Below are 18746 nucleotides of genomic sequence, written 5' to 3'. Positions count from 1 at the left end.
CGCCAAGCGCACAATACACAACAAAATAAAAACAATCGAATGAAAGAAAGAACAGTCTTTGAAGGACAATTAAGTGAAGAAACAATTCGGCCCTTGTGGCAATTTTTATGGCACATTTACTGAAACGCGAAACAACTGGCCACTATAGGGTTGCATATGTCCTTAAATTTCGAGGACTCGTATCTTTTCGCTAACACTTTTTGGCGCACATCCCGTTCTTTCTCTCAATACCAGATATGCAATACACGCGCGAACGTCTACCGAACAACAGCACAATCTTTTATATTGTCTTGAGTGCTCATATCATGATTAGAAAGAACAGAGAAATTACCACATTGTACACCAATGGCTTCAAATTTTAATATCATGGCCACCTTGTGATTACTTGAGTGCCGGATTTAGCAACGCTCAGCCTATAATATAAAGTTTCACTTTGATCTTTCTCACTATAGAGCTCGTAAAGTTAGGAAAGCCAAAGTTTGGTCTTTGGAACGCGAAGCCCTGCCTAGTAATACAAGAAAATAGAGCCTGACGTACTCTAGATTAAAAAAAAAAAACTTTTTTTTTCATGCCTCGTATACGATGACTACCAAATTTAACTCGTTTCGTTTGCTATACTTTTCTTCCATTTATTTCGCGGCAGTTTCGCGCACCGTGCATTTCTAAACTCAAGCACGGAAGCCATAGACTGCTCTAGAGAGGCGAACCTAAAGAGGGTGAGGGAGAATATAGCGTTGCTACGGGAAGCCTTATTAGACATCGACCTGCTGCAAAGCACTGTGGAGCGTCCGAATCACGGCCAGAGAATAAAAAACTTCGGCTCGATCGGAAAGTTTCTCGCGAAACAGTGGACTGAAAAAAAAAAAACACAAAAAAGCATCGGGTTACGCTCCCTGTCAGAAGCTCATGCAGTGCTGCGTAGCCTCTTCGCAGCGTACTATACACATAACGCCTACGCTGCTCCATAGCGAACGTATGGCACCAGCCAAGCGAGCCCGTGATCGAGGTCGCAGCCATAATGTGTATTCCGTCGCATTACCGTCGTATAGTCATCGAAGCGAGTCCCCCCTTTCCCTCTTTTTTTAATGCCCTTGGGGTGCGCTCGGAGCTCCACGTTCTAGTCCACTCGCCTTTCGAGCTTTAACGTCAAAACTCTCAATCAAAGAGGAGTTTCGTTTTTGTAAACGCTAGCTCGCTAGCAAGAACGAGCTTTCGTCGCCTTTAGTGCCCGACTGCTCGAGAAAAACCCATTTCCCCCCGAGATCGTCGTGAACGCATATATACGAGCGAATTCTCGAGAAGCCTATACAGAGAAAGCGCCACAAAAAACACGCTGCCTATGGTAGTGTGCGCGAAGAGCTTGGTGCGTATAGAGACCCCAGGAGTGATAAATCCGGTGTTCTTCGAAGGTACAAAGGTATACTGCGCACCCTCTTTTCTCTATTTACGGCAAATAGCGGCCGAAACAAAGCGACAGAAGCCCAGAAGGTAACACAGAGGCGGTGGTGTGAGGGCACAGTCGAACCGAGCTAAGCCTAGCCTGGCCATCTCTATACAAGAGAGAGAGAGAGAGAGCGAGAGAGAGAGAGCGAGCGAGAGAGAAAGTGCCTGAGATGGCGTGAGCATGTCACCCGGAGGCACAAGGCGCGCCATCTATTTCGCCAGGTTGCTGGTATGACAAGCCCAACGACGCGGAGTCATCACAACACAAATTAAGACCACCCCCCCTTTTTTCCCTTCTTTTTATACCTAACACAGAAGAGGTATCGATCGAAATCTCACTGGACTAAGTTGTAAATGTCATCACGACAGGCGAGTGACCTGGGCGCACTCCCTTAAAAAACAGATAGCAGCTATTATTTGGTCTTGTAGTTTTCTTTTTTTTTTGTCGGGCGAGCGAAAAGTGCTTGTCTCTATGCGACCTGCTCTTGAATTATGGCAAAGTTACCTTCGCTCAGACATGCAGGCGATGGGGTCGTCAAACCTTTTCGCAATTTCGTTTTTACGCCGTTGTACTGCCGCTCTTGAATCGCGCCTCCACCTCTCCATGCACCGCTGTTGAGTCCGTGTGCTACATTCGCATCCGATACAGACAGAAGAAAACGGGGTGCTCCGTGCGGCTCCTACGCGCCGACCCAGCACCGCGAACGCACACGTGAAACAATGGGGCACGGTTCGTGTTTTATTGAGAGCGCTCCGCACCACGCGAAAGAAAGAAAGAAAGAAAGAAAGGAAGAAAGAAAGAAAGAAAGAAAGAGAGAGAGAAAGAAAGAAAGGAAGAAAGAACCGTGGCGAGACAATGCTGACGATGCGCGGGAGGTCGGCAGGTGAGGGTAGAAACGACGGACAAGGGCAGCCCTCTCCCGAGTGCCGCGCGACCTTCATTCAAAGTGAATGCGCGGCGCACACAGCGGGCGAGGCCCATTTCTTCCGTCTTTACGGCATCGCGAAGCGCCGGCCGATAATTCTGCGCCGAAATAGTCGCTGGGCGGCTGTCGGCGTGCTTCACCGAGAGTCTGAGCCTGCTGCACCCCCCTACCCCCTCTTTTTTTTCTTTTCTTCTTTTTTTCTAGCCTCCTTGTGATCACGTGTGTCGAGAGCTCATGCTCGCACGGGGGGTCTAGTACGTGTTAGCGCCGCTTTGCAACGTGCCTATCTGATCCAACCCCTCATCAACTGAGCCGTTTCTGTGCACGTAGGTGCGCTTTTTTTTAAAGATTCTAAAACAATGCCCCCGTGTGCCGGGTTATCTGCATCCTCTAGACAAATGGCCTGTGCGAACATGCATTCTGTAACGTAAGGTTGATTGATTGATTTGTGGTGTTTAACGTCCCAAAAACCACGATATGATTATGAGAGACGACGTAGTGGAGGGCTCCGGAAATTTTCACCACCTGGGGTTCTTTAAGGTGCACATTGTAGCCTAAGATTAAAAAAAAAGCAATGATAAATCAGTTAAGGTATCTGCAATAACCGGAAGAATTAAGCTGTGACAGCGGTGTTGCGTGGTGTGTTTATTTTTAACTTCCATGATCGAGGACGAAAACAGACCCCAACAGCTTCTCTTAAAAGACTATCCAGGGTTGCAGTAGCTGTTATATAATAAACGAAGAAGTAAGAAAAAAAAGGTGGTGGGGTATCGCCTTCACGCAGACTTAGGACGCCACTTCCTAACTTCTATAGTTCTAGAGGCAATCGCCTTCAGTAATGATCTCACTATAGATATCATTATCAAATCAATAATGGTCTCACTGTGCATATTTGTTTCTATTCAGGTCTCCGGCGGTCGCTCTGTGAGAGCGGAGACGCTGCTTGATTTTCCATTCTACGAAGACACAACTCCGCCATGTCCGACATCCTTTTCAAAGTGAGATGAAACAAGAAACTCGAATGTGTATTCCAGCATCATGCGATTGCTTCAATCTCCCAGTCATGAAATACCCGTCGGACGCTTCTCGACAGCAGCTGACGAGCAACAAATGCAAAATCAGCTTAATCGGGAGCCATCGCGCCGCTGACGTGGCAAGTCCGGTGCGCCATGATGCATCGCACGGGTCTTGGCGAACTCTCCGCGTCCGGTGACCAGGGAAGCTGACGACGGGGCCTCCAGCGAGGAGGCCATGTAGACAGCGCGGGCCGAGTGTTCCACCGATGGCCGCGGCGGCGTCGGGCCATCTCTGGGTCCCTTGACGGGGGCTCGCCGAGGATGCACCGGTGGACTGCGTCTCGACCCTCTCCGAGTGCCCTCCTCCTCTCACTGCTCATCATGGCCGTCGCGGGAGGCACGCCGCACGGCGGCAGCTGCCCGTCGGCCTGCAGCTGCAAGTGGAGCGGCGGCAAGCGCACCGCCGAGTGCGCCGGCCTGTCCGGCAGCGTGCCGCAGCACCTGCCGGGCGACACGCAAGTGCTCAACCTGACGGGCAACATGCTCAAGACGCTGCCGGGAGGCCACTTCCAGCAGGCGCGCCTGGTGCACCTGCAGCGCATCTACCTGTCGCGCTGCGGCATCGTGCTCATGGCGGACGACGCCTTCCGGGGCCTCAACAACCTCGTCGAGCTCGACCTGAGCCACAACTTCCTCACGGCCGTTCCCAAACTGGCGCCCTACTGCCCGCTCCTGCGACGACTGCAGCTCAGCGCCAACCCCATCCAGAGGCTGGGCGACCACAGCTTCCGAGGGCTGCATAGTCTCGTCTCGCTCGAGCTCAGTCAGTGTCAGCTTGCCTGGCTCGAAACGAGTGTCTTCGCTGATCTCCACTCACTAGAGGTACTGAGTCGCTACTTCTCCAACTCATGGTTGTGTAGCAGCAGAACTTGTTGTTGGGCTAGTTGGCAAAACTTCGACTAAAATACAGACGTTTAAGCACCACCAGCAGAAAAAAAAACGCGTTTATTGTGCTTTCTCGCTCTTTTCTAGTGCTTGTTATTTCTGCTAGTGGTGCATAGGGTGCCTAGATATTTCTCGAAGTCACTATTTTGCGTCACAAGTTGTGATTTTGCTTTCAGATTGACTGCTTCTAAACGAACGCCTTCACCTACACACATTCACAAGGGAAACTTAGCCGCAAATGTATACATCCCTGGTTTGCTGCAATACGTCGAAAACTATTCTTTTGGGATGTTTCTAGCGTTAAGAGGTGAACGGGAAGAATAGTAAGCGAATACCACAATTTTAATCGACCCTGTCATATGAAGCCAACATACAACCAGTATCTGTTGGCTTGATATGTATTTGGATAAACAAGTGGACTAAGAAACCACCGATATATTGACTAAAATGGGGGGGCTTAAACTTTCATGAATATTTACTAGCGTTCGTTTTTTTATACTAGACAACAAGTAAAATGAGCGAAATTGAACTAAAGACAACCCACTATTGTAAATATTGCAATTATGATCTTTCCATACGATTTTCAAAGCTGCTTGTTGGTAATCAGGGTTCCGTGAGTGACCACTTTTTATGTGTAGCCGACAGAACGTTCAGATGAAGTACCAATATGTTAATATGCTAACTATTATGACAGATACCTTGTTATGGCATCACGTTATCTATTCAGCTGTGTTTGTAAGCTGATAAGCTTAAATTTTAAATATTTAATATCAAGCCTGTCGGATGGAATCTTTACCTTCTGAGCTTGCCCTTTGACGTTGGAGGCATACTATTTGTACCTAATAAAACCCGCACAGCGTCCAGCATGCGTAGTGGTATGATGCGCGCCGTCTGGTTATCACCATGGACAGATGTGCATAAGTGGAGTAGCCTACTACCAAACCAGATGCACGCGCCTCTCAGTGGAGATGACTAGAAGGCGTGCACTATCAACATGACGAATAATCGCTCAGCAAACTGTGAGCGTGGCGGAATACACACAAGAAGCGGAGAGGCACACAGGACGAGTGCTCACTAACAACTGGTTTGTTTTTCGCGTTCGAAAGACACGTATATAGGCAAGGATGTACACGTCAACAAGAATATGACGACAGTATAGGAGCAGCATGCAAAGCGTTCAGTCGAAACACTTGTCTATGAATTATCTATATAGTTAAACGCACAGTCATGTGAAGAATGACTGATACGCTGATTCTTGGTTTTCAAAAGTTGATACGGTTCAGAAATTTTACGCGTAGTTTGAGGCGGATGCTGAAAAAGAACACTTGTCTTTAAAAAAAAAAAAACTGTTCGCATTTGCAGGTGTCGCAATACGAAGCTAAAATGGAGTATGTGGTACACATCGAGAAACTGCTATGGTTTCTGAGGTGTTTAATCAAACATCTGCCACTTTTGTCCGATGTACATGTGACCACAAAACACGGGTATGTTGTATAATACTCCTGAAATACACTTTACAAACTTTTTGCATGTTTCTGAAGACATCCCCTGTCTGTAGACACGCCCTGTGCCGTCCTATGTACCGTGGCACATGCACGGCCCAATTTATTAGGTGCAGAGAAAACAACGCGCAAACCAAACTAGCTCCCCACATTTTTCCGCCCGTGCGTCATTTTATGAATGTAAGGGATCATGGTCACGTGTTTGTTTCCTTCATTACATTCTGCATAAATACATGTACGTTTTTTACTGTTTTTTACCATCCGCAGAAGCCTTTCACATAGCGATGCAACTAAATACGGAAGGTACCCAGCATCTAATAACCGTCATAGCTGTGCTACGAAACCATAGTGAAGCATATGAATGCAGCTTTAATCAGGCAGTGAACGAAGGACGGTTATGAGATGCTGCGTACACTACACCTTCATTTGCAACGGTATGTGAAAGGCTTCTGCGGATGGTAAAAATAGTGAAAAAAGTACATGTATATATGCAGAATGCAATGAAGGAAACAAACGCGTGGCTGTGATTTTTTAGATTCATGAAGTGGTGCACGGTCTAAAAAATGTGGAGAACCGGTTTGGGCGGGTGCGTTGTTTTTTTCTACACCCAATAAATTGAACCGTAATTTTGGCATCGTGCATAGGAGGGCACAGAGCACGCCCAAAGGCAGATGATGTCTTCATAAACACGCAAAACAGTTTGTAACGTGTCTTTCAGGAGTGATATATAACAAACCCGTGATTAGTGGGGGCATGTACATTGTACAAACTGGCCGATTTTTGAATCTACGCCCCAGAGAACATAGGAGTTTCTTTTTTTTAGTGTACGCCATATTCCATTTTAGATTCGCATGGCAATAGCTAGCTGCAAATGCAAACCATAATTTAAAATAAAAGCAAGTGTTCTTTCTCGGCATCCGCTTCAAACTACGCGTGAAATTTATGAAGCGTATCACATTTCGAGAAATAAGGATCAGTGTATCAGCCGTCCTTCGTTATCACTACATAGCTGTGCGTTCAATTATATAGATAATTCATAGAAAAGTGCTTCGACTGAACACTTCGCATGCTGCTTGTACTGCAGTGATATTCTTGTTGACATGCGCACCCTTGCGCACATATTTGTCTTTCGAACGTGAAAATTAAACCAGTGAGCGCTCGGGATTTCTGCCTTTTTGCTTCTTGTGTGTTCGCCCACGCTCCCAGTTCACTGATTGATCAGGAACTACCAACTAGCTCACCTTTCTGTTCTGTTACCATGGCAAATGCTTGTCGCTGTTCGGGTTTCATTTGACGCATTTTACATGGCCACTTAACTCCTGCTTGCTCTAACACTGCAGCATGCTTCCTCTTCTTAAGTGTACGACAGTCTATGCGCAGTTATTTTTGTTGCCTCTGTTGCAGACACAGTTTACTAGTTGTCCGATTCCTCTAGCTAAACTTCTTTTAACCTTTCTTATTTTGTTAATCCATAGTTATCAAAACTAATTACTGGTTCTTGGATTGGCAGTCTTTTTGGTCTATAGCCACGTCTCTGTATGCAACAGTGTTGACGTTTGTTTCCTCAGGTACTTCGTCTCGACGGCAACCGGTTGCGCTCACTGCCTCCGGACGGCCTCACACTGCCGCCTCTGCACTCGCTAGATTTGAGCGACAATCCGTGGCACTGCGACTGCAACTTGCGCAACCTTCGCCAGTGGATGCACCAGCGCAACGTGCCCCTCTCGGTGCCGCCTCGCTGCGAAGGGCCGCCCAGGGTTGCCCGGCGCCTCTGGAGCCAGCTGGAACCGGACGACTTCGCCTGCACGCCTCGAGTGGCGGCCAGCGAGCTGCGCGTGGGCGCCGTCGAAGGCGAGAACGCCACGCTACAGTGCGACATCAACTCCCTGCCGGCCGCCAACGTCAGGTGGCTCTGGAGGAGCCGCGTCATCGTCAACCTGTCGCTCATATCTTTCGGGCGCCAGATGTACTTGCTGCGGGCCAGCCAAAATGGCCGCCGCCAGCAGACGAGCACCCTCACCATCATCAACGTGATGCTCAAGGACAGCGGACGATACGTGTGCGCCGCGGGAAACCGCGCCGGCAACCAGACCGCCAACGTGACGCTCATTGTGCGACCGCGTTCGACCGACCTCGCCGCGTTGTCGGCGCCCGAGATAGTCGGCATCGTGCTAGGCCTACTCCTGCTCCTCGCCCTAGTCGCCGCCTCGGCGTGCCTGCTGGCTGTGCGCAGGCCCGTGAGCAGGGGGCCTCGGGCCGCCAAGGAGACGCAGATGCGGCTCGAGTCTCTCCTGCTCGAGTCCAAGCAGCGGTCCTCGGACGCCGGGAGCCTGCAGGCCAACTCCGAGGAGCAGTCCGGGAGTCCGGCTCCCCTGCTCAACTCCAACAAGAAGCAGGCGACGGCCAAGTCGGGCATCGTGGCGGCCGTGTTGCGTGGCGAGTATAGGACTCTGCGCGCGTGCCGCGGCGCGAACAAGGAGGAAGAACAAGGTGGCGCTAGCGACGTGGTGACTGACGCGCTGCGCGTGTCCGCCGGTGCGCCGAGGCACGAACAGGTGTGTGCGACCAGGAAGCGGCCCCCGGCGATCGTGGCCAATCCGCTGTCTCCCGGCGCGAGGGATTCGCCGGACGAGGGGCTCGGCGATGAGCGAGAGTACGAGACGGACATCCTTGACTGACCTCTCGGTGGGTATGAAACAGAACCTGTTCGTGTGTGTCGTGTGATACACCTCCTTGTAACTGTATGCAGCGCATGTAAGAACACAAAGAGGGGAATGTGGAAAAGGCAGGTGGTTTAACTAGACTTTGCTAAATTTGCTACTCATGAAAAGGGAAACGGGCGAGTAAAAAAAAGAAAGAGAGAGGGGCGTGAGTTTATATTGTTCAGAAACATGGTGCGGCGTAGCTTAAGGACTCCTAAGTTAGCCATGGACACATGAGAACGACGAAGGTAAAACTTTGATTTCCGGCAGATTCCTGTACTGGGCTCCCATCTAAGAGCCATCTAGTTCCAACGATTTTTTTGTTCCATACAATACGGATCATCAATGCTGAACTCAAGCATACTAGAAACCGAGTGCACGCATTCACATTGCCCTATACGTAACCTTTCACATGAACGCAGAAATGTGCTACCGAGGCTTCAAGTATAAACAAGACACCATTCCTTGACTTTAAGCCGGCAGAATCCGCAGATCGGCAACACTTGTACGCATATTGCATTGAAAGTAGATTGTATAAAGTTCAGCACGGGAGCATGACACCTCTGATATGCCATTTGCTGAAATTTACGGCTACTTCTTGCCACAGTAAGCTCCTGAGGAATATGTAGAAGTGCCTTCCTACCGACATTCCGGTCACTCTTACTTGTTTATGTATTCCACCCCATCCCCTTTATACACATAATAGTAAGTAAATCAGTGTAAAACTAAGCCTCATAAAACCACGTTCCCTGCAGTCTGCTTCGAATGCAATACGGTTCCGTAAATTTTTATCCGTCTCTTTCGCAACTGCAAGGTGGCTCCCTCGACACGGCAATGTATTGAGATAAGATACTCAGCTAGAATTATGCTAAGAATAAGCGCATCATCGTTCGCAACCAGCCTTGAAACACCTGCACACCAGATACTCATTAGGCGATTCGATATAGTAAAGACTGCCGCAGTACGCCCAGCCCTGCATAACGAACGACCCTGCGATTGGAGTGATCTCTCTGGCAGGCCAGCTAGGAAACAAAGTAAGCTATAGAACATGACAATAGAACAACCCAAAACTTCTGGCCGATCGTCCGTGGCTGCTTGTTTGAAAGATCGCACTGAAACCAACTGCCACAAACAACGTGGACACACATGGCACTGGGCTCTCGCTCGTTACGAGGGGCCCCATGTATAAATCATAACCGCCCACACGCTGAGGCCGCGCAAACAAGATTTACGCGTTGCAAAACGTGCGCGTCACGTCTGATAGAAACGAAACTGCCGCGCCAAAGCCCCCGCCGCTGCCCGTTTATGTGTTTACGCGATTCTTACGACCCTCCCCAACACGCCGCGCTTTGCTCCAGCGTTCGTGCGGAGCGCAGCGGCAGCGCAGAGCGTTTGTATTCACTGGCCGCGCGCGGTGTTCTCGCAATACCAGCGCAGTTGACGGCCCACTCTGAAATGCGCTTCACGCCGTTCGTTCAGGCCACTGGTCTATTGCGGGCCCGACACCGCGGCAAAGCGCCGTATAGCACTGGTACGGCCGCCCAGAGCACTTTGGAAGTGACTTTCACAGCTCGCATCACCCTTCCCTACCTCACCCTTTACAACCCTATGCCCGCGAATTTTGTTCCCTTTTTATTTTGCCTAGAATGCGCAGTCGGCTTTTGCTGGCCACTGCGGCAGTCGCGCCACATGCGCACGATGGCTAGGCCGGCCTTAACGCATACATCGTCGGATATTTCCAAACCAGGGCACAGTGATGCGAGTCAGGAGGACGGCCACTCTGGTTTCGCGATATCGGTTGCCACGCTACAAGGGACACCGCATGCAGAAGCTCGTAGAGATAGGGAGATACACTGTGCGTGGCAGGCCCATATCGCGTGCCGGCGTGGTAACAAAGTATGGGTGTTCTCATTCTCTTTCACCCTATCTTCACCTTTGTTATTCTGTGGGCGGCTGTTGGAAATTGCAGGGGAAGCGGTTGCCAGCTGATTCCCGTTTTGTTTGGAAGTGACTAAGTTAAGAAACAGCGTACAAAGAAAGACGAAGCGAAATGGTGCCCACAAAACGCTGCCTTGTTCTTCTTGGTAGACTCCGTTGTGTGATGTCATAGAAAAGGGTAAAACACTCACATTCTGCAGTGTTATTCGTTCCTGAGCGTAACTTTGTGCCGAGAACATCATTCTAAAAACGTGCGTTGTCTTCGTATGTGTTGTTGTCATGACGCAACAGACTGTGACACAGATCGCCAAAAGCTATCATATTTTACGGGGGTCTTACATGCAAAACAATGATATGAAGTACTTTTTCATTACCATGCCTATTCAAATCGACCACTGGGGATTGATGCTTTGGATGGCCGTTTTTTGCATGTTTGGATTTTTTTTCGTGCATCTAAAACTTCCTAGTATAGTTATTCTAGCCACTGAACGTTCAGAATCAGTTTGAATATGCCCATTCTGGCAACAGGGATTTTGACAGAGCTTTCCGGACACCAATCTGCGTGTGTTGGGAAAATGCATTTGGCTGTTTCACTTGAGAGAAATGCATGCTGCTCGTGCTTATGCTTCAGTAACATAAAAATTTTGGAAACAAAACCTGTGCACGCCAAATATCAAAATATTGCGTCATATTGGCAATCTGACAGTGTTAAGGAGTAATAATTGCTCGAAATATATATAGTTAGTATAGCTGTTGTTTGCAATCGGAGAAGATTTATACCACAAAAGTTATTTCCGAAAGTCTGCCACATAGATAACGCGTGGAGGTGGCCTTTTCAGCTCGTTTTCAAACAATTTCGGTTTCGCTTGTATTGTTATATCAGACACAGGGATGGAAATCCAGCGTCACTAGTCACTCTTATGGCGTCGTCGTCACGCACGCAAAGGTGCGAATCAGCACCGGGAGCAACGTGTTCTGCTCGAAACTGTCTTACAACCACACCTGTATTGAGTGATGACGAGCTCCGAGTCCTGAGATGACAGCACCTCATGTTCAAGCTCTGATGGCGACGATGTTTTGCGTCAACGCGGGGCATTCGGAACCGTTCAGGTGTTTTCGTTTACGGCCTCAAGTGGTCTTCTCCGAACAACGTGCGTAGCTGCTAACCTTTCTGCGCGACTTTCATTCATTCATGTAACAATGTTCCGGCCCCTGGCATTCATCCTAGTGCTCCCCCAAAGCATGTGATGGGCGTTGAAGTCACCGGTGATGATCCAAGGCCCATCGGTTCTCATTAGGATGTCTTTTAATCTGTCGCAGTCAAATCGCGATGACGGAGATATATATCCACCAATAAGCGTGAACGAAACTGCATTCTTCTTCACACGAAGACACACGTACTGATTGTCGTCATTTGAACTTATTGGGTGTGAAAGATAAGTCAAGTCTGTGCGAATGTAAACAATTACTTTGCTTCGTTCTTCGCAAGCGGCTGAACAAAAAGCTTCATAACCGGACAATCTATAAGGCGTTGATACGTTTGGTTCACATATGACAAGTATAGGGAATTGATTGGCCCGAACAAATTGGCGAAAGTCCGAGATACGGGACTTCATGCCTCTGGCATTCCACTGAAAAATCGACGCACTTTTAACTTCAGTGCGGAAGTGGAGATTTTGTTGAGCCATTGTGCTTATACGAAGTTAGCAAGAACTGGATTCAGTGCATCCAGTATTTGCAGTGCACTCTTAGCAGACGGAGATCGTATGCTGCTCAGTAGCGTGCGAATCGTGGCAATTAATGATTGCACGATTGCAGCCACTTGCCTGTCTTGGTTGGAAAGATCTCGAACCGGGACGCTTGCAGTCACTTGCCTGTCTTGGTTGGAAAGATCTCGAACCGGGAGCGCGGACTGGCCGTCATGAAGCTCCTTCGGTTCGCTTGATGCTGCTTCCCTTTGAAGTGCAGGCCACTCTGTCGCAGTTAGGGTATGCTCACTGGCTTTGTCCTTTACAGCCTTTCCCACGGCATGTGGTCTGGGAGGCAAAGGAGGTGGTACTGATGAGGGATCACGCAAACGTGTCGAGGAGGTAGCGGGCGTCCTCGAAGACCGACGTCGACGTGAACGACGCCTTCTGACTTTAGCTGCGGCTTCTCGATGAGATGAGTGATCGCGCACCATCTCCTTCAAGATGGCAATTTCTTTCTGAATCCGCGGGCAGTCCTTCGATGTGGCTTCATGGGATCCATTGCAATTAGAGCATTTCTTGACAGTTGCGACGCACTTATCCGCTTCATGGTGCTCGGCGCAGCGGTGGCATACCACCGAATTCTCGCAGACGCTGCTCACATGTCCAAGTTTCATGCATTTACGGCACTGGAGAGGCTTTGGAATGAAAGGCCGCACAGCATGTCTGAAGTACCCCACCTTCACATGAGAGGGGAGTGATGTGCTCTTAAACGCAATCTTCACACAGCGAGACTTGCCTAGCCGGGTGACATCAACAATTGGAGTATCAGTTGTTGACTTGACAAGAAGTTGTAAGTCCGATTACGACCTTTCCTTCATGAACGATGGTACCCCCACATATCTGCGGGGTCTCACGTATGGCAGTTGCCTTGACCTGACATTGGTGTCACGGTGCTTCTCTCACAAAGTTAAGTGGTTTTGCGATATTGAGACTCATGGGAGTGATCACATACCCACCTACGTGACGATCGATGGTATCATAAAAAATTTCTATTCCGGTGTTGCAATTGGCACTGACTGGTCGATGTTTAAATCGCGTGTTGAGAACGCTTGCCAAGAAGGCCTCGCCTGCAGCCTGGAAAATACCATAGTGGAAGCTATGCAAGCGTCCAAATGTAAATTACCATTTTCGTCTAAAGTAACACAGTTTGACATCGAACTGGAAAAATTGCGAGCTATACGAAGGCGTGCTGAACGACGATACAGACGCACAAGATCAATTTACGATCTGAGGGAAGCAAGGCGGCTCCAGAAAAAGATTCAACGACGCATTTACAAACTGGAGAGCGAACGCTGGAAAGCATTCTGCGAATCTCTAGACCCTCATAAACCGCTGTCGTATATCTGGAGAACAGTTCGTGGTCTTCGCTCCTCTCCACAACAACGGCACCCTTTTAAAGCTTTGGCACTCCATCATGGAAAAACAGAACTCGAGGTGGCTGAAGAATTTTGCACGAGAGTTGCCGGGAATATTATGAACGAGAGCATCGACGCCGTGATCGTTCCTGAGACGCGATTACCAGAAATGGACATTCCGTTCACCATGGAAGAACTGGAAGGTGCGTTAGTCGCTTCTAAGCGCATGTCATCGCCAGGTCCTGATGGTATTACTTATAGTGCGTTGGGACACCTTGGACAAAAAGCTAGAAAAGAACTTTTAACATGCTTCAACAACTCCTGGCTCAGCGGCTGTGTTCCCCGAGAATGGAAAATTAGTCGATTAATACCACTTTTGAAATCGGGAAAATCACCATTGGACTTGACAGCGTATCGCCCTATTGCCCTCGCAAGCTGCCTCGGAAAAGTGATGGAAAGAATGGTTCTATTTCGTCTCGAGTGGTACTTGGAACGATACACCAAATACCCTTCTTGCATGGCAGGATTTCGTCGGGGCCGCTCCTCCATTGACTGTGTCCTTGATTTATCGACATTTGTTCAACAAGAAAAAAGTCGCAAGCGCATATCAGTGGCACTCTTTCTTGACGTGAAGGGTGCATATGATAATGTAGCTCACGATGCCATCCTCACTTCTCTCGCAGCAATGGGCATTGGTGGACGAATGTTTCAATGGATAAAAGATTATATAACTGGCAGGGGTTTCTTTGTACAAACATATGAGGGTACAACTGCCCAACATTACACCTACTGCGGAGTACCTCAGGGAGGTGTTTTAAGCCCCACATTGTTCAATGTGGCCCTCATTGGTCTGGTGAAGGTTCTGCCAAAGTCGGTGTGCCTATCCATATACGCCGACGATATTTGCCTCTGGAGTGCTGCAGTTACTCGCCCTCAGGTGCGTGCACGAATACAGCGGGCAGCAACCCTCACAACAGCCTACCTTCAGAAACAAGGCCTAAATATATCAACTGTGAAGTGCGCGTTGATGGCGTTTACACGCAAACCAATGACGCCATACCCTGTTTACATCAATGGGCAGAGTGTCAAATATGCACGGACGCATCGTTTCCTGGGCATAATAATCGACAGAAGTCTTTCGTGGAGCCCACATTGTGCGTACTTGAAGAAGAGACTGCTATCTATTGTGCATATCATGAAATTCTTGTGCGGTAAAGCATGGGGAACTTCTGTGGCTTCCATGCTACAGCTGTACAGGGCCCTATTTCTGAGTCTATTGCGCTACAGCTTGCCGGTACTGACTAACACTTGCAAATCGAATACTCATTCATTGGAGAGTTTGCAGGGTCAGGCACTGCGTATCTGCCTAGGACTGCCCCGATGCGCTTCTACTTATGCCACAATCATGCTTGCCAAAGACCATCCGGTCAGGACATATATAGTTGTGGATTGCCTCAGAGCGCACATTCGACATGCTAGCCGTGTCCCCGACCACCACTTGGCCCTTCTACCTTCCGGAAGACCACGTGCTACGTTTTCAGACGTCATAGCCAAGCACCTAAACAGCATTCCATCAGGATATACGCCAGCTGCGAGAACGGCATGCCCTTTGTGGTGCCTCGACCAGCCGCAAGTACGTCTAGAAATTCCGGGAATCAAAAAGAAAAGCAGTCACTCCAGAGTAGCATTGAAGCAAGCAACACTGCTATTATTACATGAGTTGTACTTAGACCGAAAGCAGATATACACTGATGGGTCCGTCTCATCCAGCAGCTCATCAGGTGCCGCAGTAATTCCGGCTGCAGAAATGACAATCAAGTTTAAGTTGTCGCATATGACTACATCTACGGCATCAGAGCTTGCTGCTATAAGGGCTGCTTTACAATATCTCGTTCAAGAACGTCCAGGAAAATGGGTCATATTCTGTGATTCGAAGGCAGCGCTTCAGAGTTTGCAGTCTGCTATGCGTAGGAGGAGCCATGACCAACTGGTACAAGAAATAAGACATTGCCATCATGAAGCTCTAGCACGAGGGCATGATATTATATATCAATGACTGCCTGGACATATCGGTATTACCGGAAATCAATTAGCCGATGATGCAGCCCGCTCAGCCCATGAAGAAACCCGTGTAGTCCCGATTCCTCTATCAAGGAATGATGCAGCAAGACAACTTTACCTGCTGGCTCGAGATCTCACACGCACGTTCTGGTCGTCTACCAGCTTCCAAAGGTGTCAATTTTATGAACTGGATCCTTCGCTCAAGCTAAAGCTACCATCACAACTTTCCCGCTCCGATGCGACACTGTTATGCCGCCTTTGGTTGGGTGTTGCATTCACAAAGGTGTACTCCTTTCGCATTGGTATGGCAGACACTCCTACATGCGACTACTGCGGAGATGAAGAGACCATCGAACACGTCCTGTGCAGCTGCTCTTGCTACGACACACAGCGATGCCAGCTACGGATGGTTTTGAATCGACTTGACCCCGGACCATTTTGTGTGCAGAAGATACTAGGACCTTGGGCATCTGCCTCAGTTGCGCAGAAAGCAACTAAAGCACTGCTACTTTACCTTAAGTCAACAAACCTGAGCGACCGCCTGTAAACTGTGTGTGCTCCCCGAGTGTGCTCGTGATTGTGTGTACCTTCTCATCTTTCTGCAACCTCTTTTCTCCCATTTATCCCTTCCCCAGTGCAGGGTAGCAAACCGGATGTGCGTCTGGTTAACCTCCCTGCCTTTCCTTGTATCTTTATCTCTCTCTCTCTCTTCATTCATTCATTCACTGTTTATTCAGACAAAAACAATGATTGCCTAGGTTGAAGGGACTAAAGGCAGATTACCTCTGCCTGACTAAGGTCCCTCCACCCATACACTTGCTGAGGTGAAGTGGAACAAAGGATACAAATTTCATTCTGCTTTTGAATGAGGGGACACAAAATTCAAATTCAACAAGTATAACAGATTGTGACACATACGTTTTAAAATAACACATTACAGTCGTCACCAATTTGCAGTACCAATACAAAGAAATATATATAAAATGCAACAAGGAGAAATTTATGACGTAATTACTAAGTACCACAGAGAAATATATTTGAAAAGAAAGAAATTGAGCGATTTTCATCTAATATGCAAAAGCACGAACGACACAAAAGAAATATTTATAATAAATAATACAATTAAGGCTTCTTACAAGAAGGGAAGTACATCTTAACTTTTTTCTTCACACTGTTTTTAGTGTTATGTTCTTTCAAAAGTTCACGGACATAGCTATTAGAGATGGTTTTACCAAGAAGGTATACTATGCGCTTCTTTTCAGCCTACAGGGTAGCCAGCTGGTCTGAGAACGGGCTAACCTCCCTGTCCTTCCTCTTTCAATCATCCTCCTTAGAGCTACTTTGATTACGTGCGAGGTCTACGCGCCGCTGGGGCGCTATGCGCTGGTGGTGGCAGCAGAGCTTCTCCTCACGATAAGGCCGCTGTCGCGTATCTCGGCCCCATACTACACATTGCAGCGCGAGAACTTTTTGGACTGCGCGTGACATCGTTTTCTTTTTTTTTTCAATACTGTCTGTGAAAATGCAAATAAATAAATTCGGATGCAGATTTTTTGAACACCAACATATGTGGAGAGATGTGGCTCGTGGAAAGACGGCACGCCAGACGAACTGGAGAAGTTTGATGGACGTCCTATTTATGCAGGCATTGTTCACACTGGGGACATCCTTCTATTTTAGAACACTAGCAGGCTATTTTTGTTAAAAAACAAAAAAAAATGTCTATAGAAAGTGCACAGGTGCACCTGTGTCCCTGAAAAACTAATAAATTGTTCCCCGCGTGACCTGAGCAATGAAGCAGTATCCTAGTGTAAATATCTTTTGTCTACGTTAGTAAGAACATTGTGTAGAACATTTATAACTTTTATACTTTTCCTTTGTTCTTTATCATCAAAATGTATATTTTGAGTTTTCCTCGGATTGAAATTTTTGGCCCAGTGCTTTTGATTGCTCTGTTTATCAGTTGACAACCAAGAATCACACCATGGCCCCGCCACTGTGGTCTAGTGGCTAAGGTACTCGGCTGCTGACCCGCAGGTCGCGGGATCAAATCCCGGCTGTGGCGGCTGCATTTCCGATGGAGGCGGAAATATTGTAGGCCCGTGTACTCAGATTTGGGTGCACGTTAAAGAACCCCAGGTGGTCGAAATTTCCGGAGCCCTCCACTACGGCGTCTCTCATAATCATATGCTGGTTTTGGGACGTTAAACCCCACGAATCAATCAATCAATCAATCAATCAATCAATCAATCAAGAATCGCACTATCATCAAATACAGTCCACATTTTTTTTTGCTCTACAATATATATGTTTTCATTGAAGGAGCAGTTGATTATGCTTAATTTGGCATGCTGTAGCGAGTGCTAGAGTACTTTTCAAACTGACGAAAAACCTTCCCAACACATATGAAAAACAGTCATTTTCTCTCAGTAACAAAAGAGGCAAGAGGCACGCCACGGTGAAAAACTTCGTATATATACTTTACCGTCATTAATGTGCCCGTAACTCTTAAGTAAAAGTGCGTTCGTTCGTATAACCCGAATCGAACTCTCACCTCCATGCTTAACAGCGTAACACCTTGCCTGTTAAGCATTTAGTGCGATATTTCACCGTGACCGCGCTTCTACCAATAAGGGAGTGTCTAGGCTAAACTGAAATCTATCCCATTATATTCATACTTAAGCAAAGGCAGCCAAGATGGCGACTGTCTGGCAGTCGAAACCATATCGTCATCTTATTCCCCCTCAGCGCAGCAACGCATATAAAAGAAAGAAAGGGCAAGTACATTAAAACACGTCTTCGGATGTGGACGCTCTCATATAGCCCCGGCTACTTATTTTCACAGAAAATTACAGACAACCCCAGACATGGGAGAAAAAAAATGCATACATATTACATAGTCAGCTTGTGTAAGTCGGTAAAGTTGAAGGACATCACATTAGCACGAAGTATATTCACAGAACGACTTTCAGGTTGATACGAAATACAATTTTGCTACGTAACAACACTGAAGTTCGCACAAAGTTCAATCAAACGGCACTTGAATATCGTTAGAGAGATGTTAAACTTGCTCCACCTAGTTAGGTGGGCATCATCGAGAATTTTTA

The 18746-nt window shown here is 47.8% G+C and overlaps 2 protein-coding genes across 2 annotated transcripts in view; one reads left to right on the top strand and one right to left on the bottom strand.

The window, feature by feature from the left end:
* The window catches only part of GatB (glutamyl-tRNA(Gln) amidotransferase subunit B, mitochondrial), a 453352-nt gene that overhangs the window by 330595 nt on the left and 104011 nt on the right, over positions 1–18746 (bottom strand). The gene's annotated exons all lie outside the window — the stretch shown is intronic.
* LOC119170037 (leucine-rich repeat, immunoglobulin-like domain and transmembrane domain-containing protein 3) overlaps positions 3379–18746 on the top strand; it is a 31888-nt gene continuing 16520 nt past the window's right edge. The window contains exons 1-2 of the mRNA XM_037421063.2: positions 3379–4267; positions 7401–8517. Of these exons, the coding sequence (XP_037276960.2) occupies positions 3707–4267; positions 7401–8510 (1671 nt within the window). The 5' untranslated portion in view covers positions 3379–3706 and the 3' untranslated portion in view covers positions 8511–8517. The remainder of the gene's footprint in view (positions 4268–7400; positions 8518–18746) is intronic.

This window comes from Rhipicephalus microplus, chromosome 2, assembly GCF_043290135.1.
Source record: "Rhipicephalus microplus isolate Deutch F79 chromosome 2, USDA_Rmic, whole genome shotgun sequence".
Lineage (NCBI taxonomy): Eukaryota > Metazoa > Arthropoda > Arachnida > Ixodida > Ixodidae > Rhipicephalus > Rhipicephalus microplus.
The sequence above is the reverse complement of the archived record's forward strand: the minus strand, read 5'-3'. Positions and strand labels throughout refer to the sequence as shown.